The sequence below is a fragment of the Loxodonta africana genome, chromosome 10, assembly GCF_030014295.1.
Source record: "Loxodonta africana isolate mLoxAfr1 chromosome 10, mLoxAfr1.hap2, whole genome shotgun sequence".
Classification (NCBI taxonomy): domain Eukaryota; kingdom Metazoa; phylum Chordata; class Mammalia; order Proboscidea; family Elephantidae; genus Loxodonta; species Loxodonta africana.
The window spans coordinates 85913201-85926789 of NC_087351.1; the positions used below are offsets into that span (position 1 = coordinate 85913201).

General features: G+C 42.5%; 1 protein-coding gene across 1 annotated transcript; it reads left to right on the forward strand.

The window, feature by feature from the left end:
• The first annotated feature begins 1927 nt into the window (after nt 1-1927).
• Nucleotides 1928-10919, forward strand: ACOT4 (acyl-CoA thioesterase 4). Its single transcript, XM_003408536.4, has 3 exons — nt 1928-2438; nt 6051-6253; nt 7247-10919. The coding sequence occupies exons 1-3, from the start codon at nt 1982-1984 to the stop codon at nt 7835-7837; spliced, it is 1251 nt and encodes a 416-aa protein (XP_003408584.1). The 5' UTR covers nt 1928-1981; the 3' UTR covers nt 7838-10919.
• Nucleotides 10920-13589: the final 2670 nt, after the last annotated feature.

A 13589-nucleotide genomic window follows, 5' to 3' on the forward strand; every position in this document is an offset into this window, starting at 1 on the left:
TACTCTGAAGCACTTGAGGTCACCATGAGTCAGAATTGACTCTACTGCAACAGGTTTGGTTTTTATTATTTTATAATTATTACATAAACATAACGCTTGGGCGTCCCTGATCATCTTACCTATAATGCTCTAGGATCATGTTCAAAATGCTGCCCTTCAGCTATTAAAGCTAAACATTCCCACTCTATGATTCAGCAATTCCACTCCTTGTTATATATCTCAACACACACACACACAAAAAAACCAAAAAACCAAACCCCTTGCCGTGGAGTCGATTCTGACTCATAGCAACCTAAGGGGCAGAGTAAAATTGCCCCATAGGGTTTCCAAAGCGAAGCTGGTGGATTCGAACTGCTGACTTTTTTGGTTAGCTGCCAAGTTCTTAACCACTGTACCACCACAGAAATCCACAAATATGTCTATCAAAAGATACGTTCTTGAATGTTTGTAGCATCATTATTACTAATTGTCCCAAACTGGAAACGACCAGTAAAGTGGACAAACTGTGGCATGCTCACAGGGTGAAATACTAATCCAACAATGAGAAAGATCTACAAGTACACCCAACAATATGGATGAATTTCACAAACATGTTGAGTGCCAGAAGCCAAAAACCAGAGACATACTGTAGAATTCATTCCTGTACAGTGAAAAGATAGTGAAAACTATCCTGTGATGTTCCAATCATGATAGAATACCTTTGGGGAAGAAGGAAGTGGCTGAAGCAGGCACGTGAGTGGCTTCTGGGGTGTTGGTAAGGCTGTTTCTGGATCCAGGTGCTTGGTTAATATGGTTACGTTAAACTGTGACAATTCAGTGAACTGTGCACTGAGAAAAGTTGTCCTTTTGGAATCCCCAGAAGCAGCAGAAAGTGAGTCCAGAGCAGTCTGCAGTGGCTAAAGCTTGGAGAACCTTGTACTCCATATTGAATCTGGACTCTTCCAGGGGCCATGGTAAGTTACATGATGGAAGGCAATGGCCCAAATAGAGTTTTCTGGATGATTACATTTAATATGGGGGCATTGCTGGTTCAGGGCCTTGGCAGCACAGTGGTTAAGGCCTTGGCTGCTAACCAAAAGGTCAGCAGTGATGCTAATAGGTTTCGGCAGAGCTTCTAGACTAAGACTAGGAAGAAAGGTCTGGTGATCTGCTTTCAAAAATCAGTCAGTGAAAACCCTCTGGATCTCAATAGTCTGATCCACAACCGATCATGGGATGGCACAGGACCGGCAGCATGGCAATCTGTTGTGCATGAGGCTGATGTGAGTCGAGCATCTACTAGACAGAGTTAACAATAGCATAGGGGTTACAGATTACAACACATTTTGAGGGAACATAACTCAATCCATACAAAACCAAACCAAACCCAGTGCCGTCGAGTCGATACCGACTCATAGCGACCCTATAGGACAGAGTAGAACCGCCCCATAGAGTTTCCAAGGAGCACCTGGCCAATTCGAACTGCCGATCCTTTGGTTCGCAGCCGTAGCACTTAACCACTATGCCACCAGGGTTTCCACTCAATCCATAAAAAATCCATAACAAGGTTAAATTGACAAATGTTGGGTTATGTTTACAAGAACAAGTTGTCCTTTTCCATGGAAGGGCTCGAATTCCTTTAATTCTGTTAAACATGGTTTCACTTGCTCTGGAATCAGACTAAATGAAACATCCCCTAACAACTTTCATGCCAACAAATCAGAGTGGTTTGAGGGCAAAGTTCTAGGGGGAGGGTTCAGGGCCACACACAGATCAGAGCCTTTCAGGCTGGAATAAGGAGGCTGGTTCCTTTGACCTCGGACGCGTGAGGGAAGCGGTGTCCACTGGTCTCAAGTGTCCAGACCCCGACTGGAGCCGCTCAGCCACCAGCCACTCCCAGAGCCGGTGAGCGCCTAACCCGGTCTGGCCGTCCCCGCGCGCTCCGCAGGCTTCCGACAGAACTCGGGCTGCGGCCTCCGGAGAGCGGGAGCGTGCAGCAGGGATGGCGGCGACTGTGATCCTGGAGCCCGCTGGCCGCTGCTGCTGGGACGAGCCCGTGAACATCGTGGTGCGTGGGCTGGCCCCGGGGCAGCGAGTCACGCTGCGCGCGTCCCTGCGCGACGAGAAGGGCGCGCTCTTCCAGGCCCACGCGCGCTACTGCGCGGACGGCGGCGGCGAGCTGGACCTGGCGCGCGCGCCCGCCCTGGGCGGCAGCTTCGCGGGCCTCGAGCCCATGGGACTCATCTGGGCCCTGGAGCCTGAGAAGCCCTTTTGGCGGTTTTTGAAGAGGGACGTGCAGACACCCTTCGCGGTGGAGCTGGAGGTGCTCGAGGGCCACGAGCCCGAGCCACAGAAGGTCCTGGGCCGGGCGGTGCACGAGCGCTACTTCCTGCGGCCTGGGGTACGCAGGGAGCCGGTGCGCGCGGGCCGGGTGCGCGCCACGCTGTTCCTGCCGCCAGGTGAGCGTCGGCCGCGGGTGGGCGGTTGGGGGCCTGGGACCTGTGGCCTGGAGCTTTAGTAGTTTGCCCCGCTGAAGGTCAGCTCTGAAGCACTGTCAGGAGCCCCCCGCCCCCACACACAATGGACAATCTCCGTGGCCGCACAACCAAAATGGAGGCTTTTAAAAAAAATTTATTGTGCTTTAAGTGAAAGTTCACAAATCAGGTCAGACTCTCATACAAAAATTTATAAACACCTTGCTATGTACTCCTAATTGCTCTCCCCCTTTTTTTTTTATGTACTCCTAATTGCTCTCCCCCTAATGAGATAGCATACTCCTTCCCTCCTCGATTTGTTTTTGTGTCCATTCTGTCAGCTTCTGAGCCTCTCTACCCTCTCATCACCGCTTCAGACAGGAGATGCCAACATAGTCTCATGTGTCTACTTGATCGAAGAAGACACAGTACTTCACCAGTACCATTGTCTATCCCATAGTCTAGTCCAATCCCTGTCTGAAGAGTTGGCTTTAGGCATGGTTCCTGCCTTGGGCTAACAGAAGGCCTGAGAACCATGACCTCTGGGGTCATTCTAGTCTCAGTCAAACCATTAAGTCTGGTCTTTTTAGGAGAATTTGGGGTCTGCATCCCACCGCTCTCCTGCTCTGTCAGGGGTTCTTTTCGTGTTCCCTGTCAGGGCAGTCATCGGTTGTAGCCAGGCACCATATAGTTCTTCTGGTCTCAGGATGATGTAGTCTCTGGTTTACGTGGCCCTTTCTGTCTCTTGGGAAACCCTGGTGGCGTAGTGGTTAAGTGCTACAGCTATTAACCAAAGGGTTGGCAGTTCGAATCTGCCAGGAGCTCCTTGGAAACTCTGTGGGGCAGTTCTACTCTGTCCTGTAGGACTATGAGTCGGAATCGGCTCGACAGCACTGGGTTTGGTTTTTTTTCTTTGGTTTTCTGTCTCTTGGGCTCATAATTACCCTGTCTTTGGTGTTCTTAATTCTGCTTTGCTCCAGGTGGGTTGAGACCAGTTGATGCATCTTAGATGGCCGCTTGCTAGCATTTAAGACCCCAGACACCACTCTCCAAAGTGGTATGCAGAATGTTTTCTTAATAGATTTTATTATGCCAATTGACTTAGATGTCCCCGGAAACCATGGTCCCCAAACCCCCACCCCTGCTACACTGGCCTTCGAAGTGTTCAGTTTATTCAGGAAACCGCTTGGCTTTTGGTTTAGTCCAGTTGTGCTGCACTGTCCTATATTGTGTGTTGTCTTTCCCTTCCCCTAAAGTCATTCTTATCTACTATCTAGTTAGTGAAAACCCTTCTCCCTCCCTTCCTCCCCACTCTCGTAACCATCAAAAAGAATATTCTCTTCTCTGTTTAAACTGTTTCTCAAGTTCTTATAGTAGTGGTCTTATACAATATTTGTCCTTTTGCAGCAGACTAATTTCACCCAGCATAATGCCTTCCAAGTTCCTCCATGTTATGAAATGTTTCACAGATTCTTCACTGTTCTTTATCGATGCGTAGTATTCCATTGTGTGAATATACCATAATTTATTTCTCTATTCATCCGCTGATGGGCACCTTGGTTGCTTCCATCTTTTTGCTATTGTAAACAGTGCTGCAGTGAACACGGGTATGCATATATCTGTTCATGTAAAGGCTCTTATTTCTCTAGGATATATTCCAAGGAGTGGGATTGCTGGATCGTATGGTAGTTGTATTTCTAGTTTTTTAAGGAAACAGCAAATTGATTTCCAAACTGGTTGTACCATTTTGCATTCCCACCAGCAGTGTATAAGTGTTCCAGTCTCTCAACAACCTCTCCACCATTTATTATTTTGAGTTTTTTGGATTAATGTGAGCCTTGCTGGAGTGAGATGGAATCTCATTGTAGTTTTGATTTGCATTTCTCTAATGGCTAATGATCATGAGCATTTCCTCATGTATCTGTTAGCCAGATGTCTTCTTTAGTGAAGTGTCTGTTCATATCCTTTGCCCATTTTTTAATTGGGTTATTTGTCTTTTTGTAGTTGAGTTTTTGCAGTATCATGTAGATTTTAGAGATCAGATGCTGGTCGGAAATGTCATAGCTAAAAACTTTTTCCCAGTCTGTAGGTAATCTTTTTACTCTTTTGGTGAAGTCTTTGGATGAGCATAGGTGTTTGATTTTTAGGAGCTCTCAGTTATCTGGTTTCTCTTCTGCATTGTTAGTAATGTTTTGTAATCTGTTTTGCCATGTATTAGGGCTCCTAGAGGTGGCCCTATTTTTTTCTTCCAGGACCTTTATTGTTTTAGATTTTATATTTAGTTCTTTGATCCATTATGAGTTCGTTTTTGTGCATGGTGTGGGGTATGGGTCTTGTTTCATTTTTTTGCAGATGGATATCCAGTTATGCCAGCACCGTTTGTTAAAAAGACTGTCTTTTCCCAAAAATGGAGGGTTCTGATATGTTAGGCTCAGTGCTTAGTGTTTTATTTGCATTATCTCATTTAATTTCGATATTATTATGCTGCAGATGAAAAACCAGGCTCAAGGTTGGTAGGCTCATTACTCACCTTGCAATTAACCACTACCATGTAGATCTCTACAGGTATCAGCCTGAGCAGTCTTCTGCAAAAAAAAGAAGGTCAATGGAAAGTATCAGCATGTGGCCCTTAACTGGTGGCCTGGGTACACTGGGCCCCTTCTCTTCTTTATGTCCCTCTGTGCCACAGATAAAAGTGCCTTGGTGGCACAGTGGTTAAGCACTCAGCTGCCAACTGGAAGGCCGGTGGTTCCATCATACTAGCTCCTCCGAGGGAGAAAGATGTGGCAGTCAGCTTCTGCAAAGATTACAGTCTAGGAAGCTCTATGGGGCAGTTCTACTTTGTCCAATAGGGTAGTTATGTGTCGGAATGGACTTGACAGCAATGGCGTTGGGTGCGTACCACAGATAACATTTCAGACTTTACTGCCTTCCTCACATAATCTCCCCCCCACCCGCATCTCTCTTGATAAACATCTGAAATACCAGCACACAAAATCTAAAGGTTGATACAACACAACATAAAGCTTTGTTTTAGATTCTTAATTCTGTATCCAGTCCTCTAACAGGGTTCATTTCAGAATGTAGAATCCACACTGTCTAAAACGTGAACTCCTCCTTCGGCAATGTAGTCATTAACAAGAGATGCTTATTATTCTCCCTAACAACAACTAAAGATTCTCAGAACCTTGCAGATAAATTATCATGGAATCATATGGGGGGTCAAATCATTAGTGAGAAGGTACTTTGTGTATTAGGTTTTCCTTCCTCCAAGGAGCTTGTATTCCTTTTCAGGAGTGACTCAGGGATGTATTCTTTTCCTTTGAGTCACAGGAACCCACTAAATAATTTAGCAAAACAAAAAACCATTGCCATTGAGTTGATTCTGATCCTAGCAACCCTATAGGACACAGTAGAATTGCCTCATAGGATTTTCAAGGGGCTGCTGGTGGCTTTGAGCTGCCGACATTTTGGTTAGCAGCTGAGCTCTTAACCACCGTGCCACCAGGGCTCCAAATAATATAGAAAAGTCTCTAAAAGAAAAGTAAATTCTTTAAGTTGTGTAACGCCTTTGGTTTGTACTACCGCCTCCTCTAGGACCCGGACCTTTCCCAGGGATCATTGACATCTTTGGCATAGGAGGGGGCCTGTTGGAATACAGAGCCAGCCTTCTGGCCGGCCATGGTTTTGCCACATTGGCTGTAGCTTACTATGAATATGAAGATCTCCCCAAGACATATGACAACATACACCTGGAGTACTTTGAAGAAGTCCTGCACTACATGCTTCAACACCCTCAGGTTCTCCAAATGTTTTTTTCCTTAATCAGTCTCTCTAGAAGTATCTCCAGAGAGGGCATGGCTTGGCACTCACCCGCACCATGCGCACTGATCCCGCTCTGCTCCCCTTTTCACAGAACAGATTTCTTTTGGAGACCACTTTGGCTTTACCCACCCATCCACCCACTGCCATCGAGTCTTTGGCTTTAGGTGCTTCTTATTTCCACTTTGTCTGTTTCAGATGGATTTAATGATGTAGAATTAGTCATAAAATCCATGTGAGATTTTATTTAAAGGAATTATTTAGTAAGATTAAAATTTCTTTTGTAATGCGAATAGAGCTTCTAATTTATTATCTTTGCATGCTCGTTCTTAATCTTTAATTTTCTGGTATCAGTGTATGGTCCCAGCTTTTGATGACATTAATGGTTCCCCAGTATATTTAGATGGGGTTTGATGAATTATTCACTTCTTGGAATAGAGCTTGATTCCACATAGAATTGGATACCCAGCCACGTTAAGACTTGGATCAGGCTCACCTGAATGAGGCACCCCTGCATGCCCTGAACTTGACAGGCTCTGTTGTTCAGCACTCTTCAGTGGTTGATACTCTGGAATGTTTGTAACCAGTTCCCAACTTTCCCAGTGTGTTTAAGATTTATTTGCCATGTGTTCAGCCAGATATTCTTAAAAAAGAAACAAAGAAACCAAACCTGTTGCTGTCGAGTCGATTCTTACCCATAGTGACCCTATAGGACAGAGTAGAACTGCCCCATAGAGTTTCCAAGGGGCGCTTAGTGGATTTGAACTACCGACCTTTTGGTTAGCAGCCGTAGCACTTAACCACTATGCACCAGGATTTCTTTATGCTGGAATAAATTCCCCTGTCAGCCGAGATTGATTCTCTTGGGGCCAATTTACAAATTAAAACCAGCAGCATCTCTAATTGCATTTTAGAAAAACATTTTTGTATAGATTCCTGACTCTTGATTCTTCACCCTTCTTTTCTTCCAGGTAAAGGGCCCTGGCATTGGGCTTCTGGGCATTTCTCTAGGAGCTGATATTTGTCTCTGCATGGCCTCGTTCTTGAAGAACATCTCAGCCACAGTTTCCATCAATGGATCTGGGTTCAGTGGAGACAAAACCCTACAGTACAAACAGACTAACATCCCATTATTGGGCCATGACCGGAGAAGAATCAAGGTAACTTTCTCGGGTGTCGTGGACATTGTGGATATTCGGAATGATATCGTGGGAGGGTGTGAGCACCCCAGCATGATTCCGATAGAGAAGGCCCAAGGGCCCATCCTCTTCATTGTTGGTCAGGATGATCATAACTGGAGGAGTGAGTTCTATGCCCAGCTAGCCTCTGAACGGTTACAGACCCATGGAAAGGAAAAACCTCAGATCATCTCTTACCCTGGGACTGGGCATTACATCGAGCCTCCCTACTTCCCCATGTGCCCAGCTTCCCTGCACAGATTACTGGACAAACCTGTGATCTGGGGCGGGGAGCCCAGGGCTCATGCTAAGGCCCAGGTGGATGCTTGGAAGCAAATTCTCACCTTCTTCTGCAAACATCTTGGAGCTTCTGCCAAATTGTAATGCATTGGTCTGTTGTTGACATGAGAGATTCAAGGTTAGATTGCAGTGTTTAACAAATTTTTTGAAACAGTTGTCCTCTGGATAACATTAAATTCATGTTATTAGTATTAATTATGTATTTTGGGTAATTTTTTGAATAAGTTTTAATTTTTCATTAATTTTACTGTGTAACACATGCTTGTTTTAGAAGATTCAATCAGAGATAGACAACATGAAAAACTAAAAAAGATTCCCAGTGTTACTATTTATCGTCTTCAAGATTTTTTTAGTTAACAGCTAGAGCCAGATAGGAGCTTTAAAGCTGAGCAAACACTAGGTTACTTTTCACATCACTGAGAGATAATAGCCATCCATTGTTTGCTACCAACTGTTCAACTACTGGTAGCAGGGTAGAAGTTTCTTTGTCCAAACGGGTGCAGAGGGGTGTTGATATAAAGAGGGCCAGACCTACATTTTTATCATGGAGATCAGAGAATCATTTGGGAGGAGGAATGGGGAAAAAGGAGAGCATCTGCCTCTTGAATAGTTTAGCCTGAAGTCTGTTCTAAGGGTGAGTGACTATGACCTATTTTCCCTCTTGATTCCAGCTCTAAGAAAAGACCTTGGAAGATCATAGTGTAATAGTCTTAAAGGCACTCATTTCACACTGTCTTTGACATCGGGGCTAAACAGCGTTATTTAAGTGTATTCAGCTTTACTGAAAGGGTAAGCTACAGGGAATTAACAGTTATGGGTAAGAATGTTTAAAACAAGGTTAAATGTTATTTTTCGCCTACTCCAAGGGCAAAGCATGTGCAGAGTTAGGTCTTTCAATGAGGATCCCCCACCCACCCCTGCACATCCTAACCACTCTGCCTCAGGATTCATGCCCCTCTCCCTAGCAGCACATTTACTCAGGTCGCAGTTCTTCATTATTGAATAATACCCTGGGCGTCCACTGAGACCATCACAAATGGACTAGGGTTTGTTGTGTATATTCTCAACAACTAAATAAATAAAATTTAAAAGGAGAAAAAAAAATTCATGTAATAAAAAATAGAATTAATAAGAATGTTCACCCGTTGTGAAAAATGTAATTAATGTCACTGAATAATTTGCATAGGAATTGCTAAATGGCAACCTAATTTGCTGTGTAAACTCTCACCGAAAACAAAATATTATTTTTTAAAAAATGGACTTTGGTAGTCCAAGTTTTGAAGGTCATTGGAAAGGTTTTCCAGTGAGGGTGAACTGCAGATAATGGTTCTTTATCTTTCTAAAGGTACATTAATTTTTATAATCATCTGGCTGAAACCATAAAGGAGGAACAGAAATTTTTTCTTAACTGGTCTATAATATATATAAGACAGGCCTTGCAGACAAGGGAATTATATTTCATCCTACTGCTGATATATATTAATTCCTTTTGGTTCATTATCCTACTCCTGCCCACCCCGTCATCCATCCTATCTTCATCTTTGTGGAAGAAGTTGTGCCCTCTGGGGTCCCTGAGACTGTCCCTGGTGGCACAAATGGTTAAGCATTCAGCAACTAACTGAAATGTTCATAGTTCTACCCGACCCAGAAGCACCTCGAAAGAAAGGCCTGGCAATCTTGCTTCCGAAGGTCACAGTTATAAAAACCCTATGGAGTGCAGTTTTACTCTGAAACAATTGAGTTGCCAGGAGTTGGAATCAACTCAATGGCAACTGTGTTTTGTTTTTGAAGGGGTGTGCCAGGCGCTCCTTGGAAACTGTATGGGGCAGGTCTACTCTGTCCTGTAGGGTTGCTATGAGTCAGAATCGACTCGACGGCACTGGGTTTGGTTTGGTTTTGGTTTGGGTCCTTAAGACTAAGAAACTACTAAACCATTTTTATCAGTGCCCACTCCCTTAGCTTCCCAGAGACCCAGAAGAAGCTTTGAAATTGCTGCTTTCTCAGGTCTTGAATAACTTCTTAGACAAGGAGATCTCTCCCTCCTCAAACTTTCTGGGTTGAGGACAGAGGTTTTCTATCCATCCTATTACACATACTAGAGATGGCAGTGTGTTGTTGGATGCAAAAAAGAAGAAGAGAAGGAGGGTAAAGTGTTTGACCTAGAGATGTGAGTTCTCCACGGCTTGGCCTTGGTCCTTCTTTCTACATTCTATCTAAGCAGTCTCATTCTATTCCCATGACGTTTAATGCCATCTACATGTTGACAGTCCCAAATTTATGTTCCCAGCCCAAACTTTCCTTCTAAACTCTAGGCAAGTATATCCAATTCTCTTCTGCTATCTCCACTTATATGTCACGGAAATTTCAATTTTCAAGTCCAAAACTGGGTTCTCTATGTCTTTCTTCCTTCTTCCAAAATACATACGTAAATAAATAACCCCATATTCCTCTCCTCATCTTCCTGATCTCAGTAAATAGCATCACCGTAAGCCCAACTGCTCAAATCAAAAACTTAGGAGTAATTCTGGATTTCCTTCCCAATTCCTATGTCCAACCCATCAGCAAGTCGTATGGTTTCTCCCTCGAGAATACAAATCCTGTCTGTCCACTCAAAACATGTCCAAACAAAAACTTGTACACAAATGTTACTATTATTCATAATAACCAGAAGTGTAAACAACCCAAATGTCCATCAGTTGATGAATGGATTCATAAAATGTGGTACAGCCATACAATGGAATATTATTTAGCAGTAAAAAAATGAAATATCAATACATAATACAACATTGATGAACCATGAAAACATGCTAAGTGAAGGAAGCCAGTCACAAAGAATCAAACGTTGTATGCTTCTCTATATGAACAGGCAAATCTATAGAGGCAGAAAAGATCAGTGGTCGCCTAATGCCAGCAGTTGAGGGAGAGATTGGGGACTGACTGCTAAGGGGAGCAGGATTTCTTTTTGGGGTGATGAAAATGTTCTAAAGTTGATTGTGGTAATGGAGGTAAAACTGTGAGTACACTAAAAGCCATGAATTGTATACTTCAAATGAGTGAAATGTATGGCATGTGAATTATGCCTCAATAAAGCTGTTAAAAAAAAAAATCTATCCACTCTTCTCTGTATCCGCTGCCATCCATCTAGTCTAAATCTGCATCGTCTCTTGTCTGGACTATTGTAATAGCCTCTTGACTCCTTGTTTCCAGGGAGACCAATTTTAATATAATATTCTATATGAAAATATTTTTATAAATAGTTATAATCATATAAAATTACGTATATTTGTAACACTTATTTGAGGAGCCCTGTGGCGCAGTGGTTATAGTGATCGACTGCTAACCATAAGGTTGGCAGTTGGAAACCACCAGCGGCTCTGTGGGAGAAAGATGGGGTAGTTAGCTTCTGAGGAGATTTACAGCCTGGAAACCCTACAGGGTTGCTGTGGGTTGGAATCAACTGACGCACTGGATTTGGTTTTGGTGTATATTTATTTTGTGTAAAATAATTATAATACTAAAACACACAATACTTTTATTAATAACTTAATATATTAATAAACTACATGAAACCAGTATCTAATAATTTTATATAGTAATTATTCTAAAATAATATTTAAAATAAATTTAATCTAGTAATTTCCCTGCTTAATATTCTTCAGTGGATTCCCACTGTACTTCTATTAATTTAAATTCCTTACCATGGCTTACATTATCTGCCTCCTATTTTCCCTCCATCCTGCCCTGCAACTCTTGCTCTTATCTACCATACTTTAAGAGCAGTGGCTTATTTTTGGTTTTCAGAACACCTGGGCTTCTCTTTCACCTCAGGGTCATTATACACACTAGGCCTTGTACTGGAAGGCCATACTCCTCCCTCTTCCATACTTTTGCCAAGACTGGCTCCCTTTAAACCTTTCAGTCTTCTAGCTGTTATTTAATTACCTCCTCAAAGAGGCGTGCTTTGATCATGTCAGAACTAGAAATAGCCCATCTCTCACAGGAGTTGAAGCTCACCTTCAAATCACCTACATTCCATTTGGATTGAGATAATCTGGATTGCTAGCACCTCTAGACCATTTACCTGCTCTCTCTGGAGGAAAGCAATATCATCCAGAGCCTCAACATAGCTCTACATTTTTTCCTATACAATGTCTGGCACTCAGTAAGAAAAATCAGGCGTGCAAGAAAACTATGAAAAATAACATAAAAGAAAACCAGATCTATAAAAGACCAAGATAATGGAGATATTGAACCCAGCTTTTAAAATAATTATAATTAAAATGTCCAGAAATGAGAATAAAGTGAATCAAGTGGAAATTCTAGAACCCAAAACTAAGTACTCAAGGGATGGGATTAACAGAAGATAAGGCACAACTGAAGAGAGAATTTGTAAATTGCAAAATAAGTCAAAATAAACCATCCAAACTGAAACCTAGAGAAATAAAAAGATGAAAAATACAGAAAATAACAAAAGATATACATACAATCCAATGAAGATGTTTAACATATATGTAATAGTCTCAGAAGGAAAGGAACGAGGCAGAAGCATAATGGCTCAAATTTTTCTAAAACTGACAAAGACATGATCCACTTATTCAAGAAGCATTATAGACCCCATGTAGAATAAATACAAAGAAAATCGTACACAACACACCATCATTCATTTAGCCAAAAAGTGGAAACAACCCAAAGGTCCACCAACTGATGAATGGATCAACAAAATGTAATATATCCACACAGTGGAATATTATTCCGCCATGAAGAGAAATTAGATCCTGGTACATGCTACAACATGGATAAACCCTGAAAACATTATGATAGTGAAATATGTCAGTCACAAAAGGACAAATATTATATGATATATATTATATGAAATATCTAGAATAGGCAAGTGTATACAGATCAAAGTTTATTAGTGGCTACCAGGGTCAGGGAGGGGAAAAAGAAGACTCATTGCTTAGGGGACACTGAGCTTTGGCTAAGAGTGATGGAAAAATGGATAATTGTGATGGTCGAACAATATAATAAACATAATGTCACTGAATTTCACACGTAAAGAATGTGAAACGGCAAATGTTTTGTTACATATATATTTGTTGCTGTCAGTTGCCATTCAGTCGACTCATGGCAACCCCACGTGTGCCGAGTACAATGGCTCCATAGACTTACAGTTACCACAATTAAAAAAAAGATAAACGCTCAGCTGCTAACCGAAAGGTTGGTGGTTCAAACCCACCAGCTGCTCCACAGGAGAAGTATGTGGCAGTCCGCTTCCTTCAAGATTTATAGCCTTGGAAACCCTATGGTGAAGTTCTACTCTGTCCTATAAGGTTGCTAGGAGTCAGAATCGACTCGACTGCAGTGGGTTTGGTTTGAGTTTGGTTGGGGAGGATATGGAGAAACTGGAACCCTCATACACTGCAGGTGGGATTGTAAAATGGTGCAGCTGCTTTGGAAAACAGTCTGGTAGTTTGTCAAAAAGTTCGTTAAACATAGAGTAATCAAGTTGTTTTGTGCCATCGAGTCAATTAGGACTCATATGGACCCTATAGGGCAGGGTACAACTGCCAGATAGGGTTTCCTAGGGTTTCTTTACAGGAACAGATTGCCAGGACTTTTCTCCAGCCGAGTGGCTGGTTGATTCCAACAGCTGACTTTTCGGTTAGCACCAAGTGCTTAGCCGTTGTGCCACCAGGACTTCTAGAGTTAACATATGACCCAGCAATTTCATTCCTAGATAATATATATCCAAGAGAAATTAAAACATATGTCCAAACAGTCATAACTGAATGTTCATAGCAGCATTATTCACAATTGCCAAAAAGTGGAAACAACC

What these genes read in the sequence shown, in the direction of transcription:
- ACOT4 (XM_003408536.4), top strand. Translation starts at nt 1,982, where the DNA reads ATGGCGGCGACTGTGATCCTGGAGCCCGCTGGCCGCTGCTGCTGGGAC. An exon ending in CACGCTGTTCCTGCCGCCAG is followed by an intron (nt 2,439 to 6,050) that starts GTGAGCGTCGGC and finishes CGCCTCCTCTAG; the next exon opens with GACCCGGACCTTTCCCAGGG. An exon ending in ACATGCTTCAACACCCTCAG is followed by an intron (nt 6,254 to 7,246) that starts GTTCTCCAAATG and finishes CTTTTCTTCCAG; the next exon opens with GTAAAGGGCCCTGGCATTGG.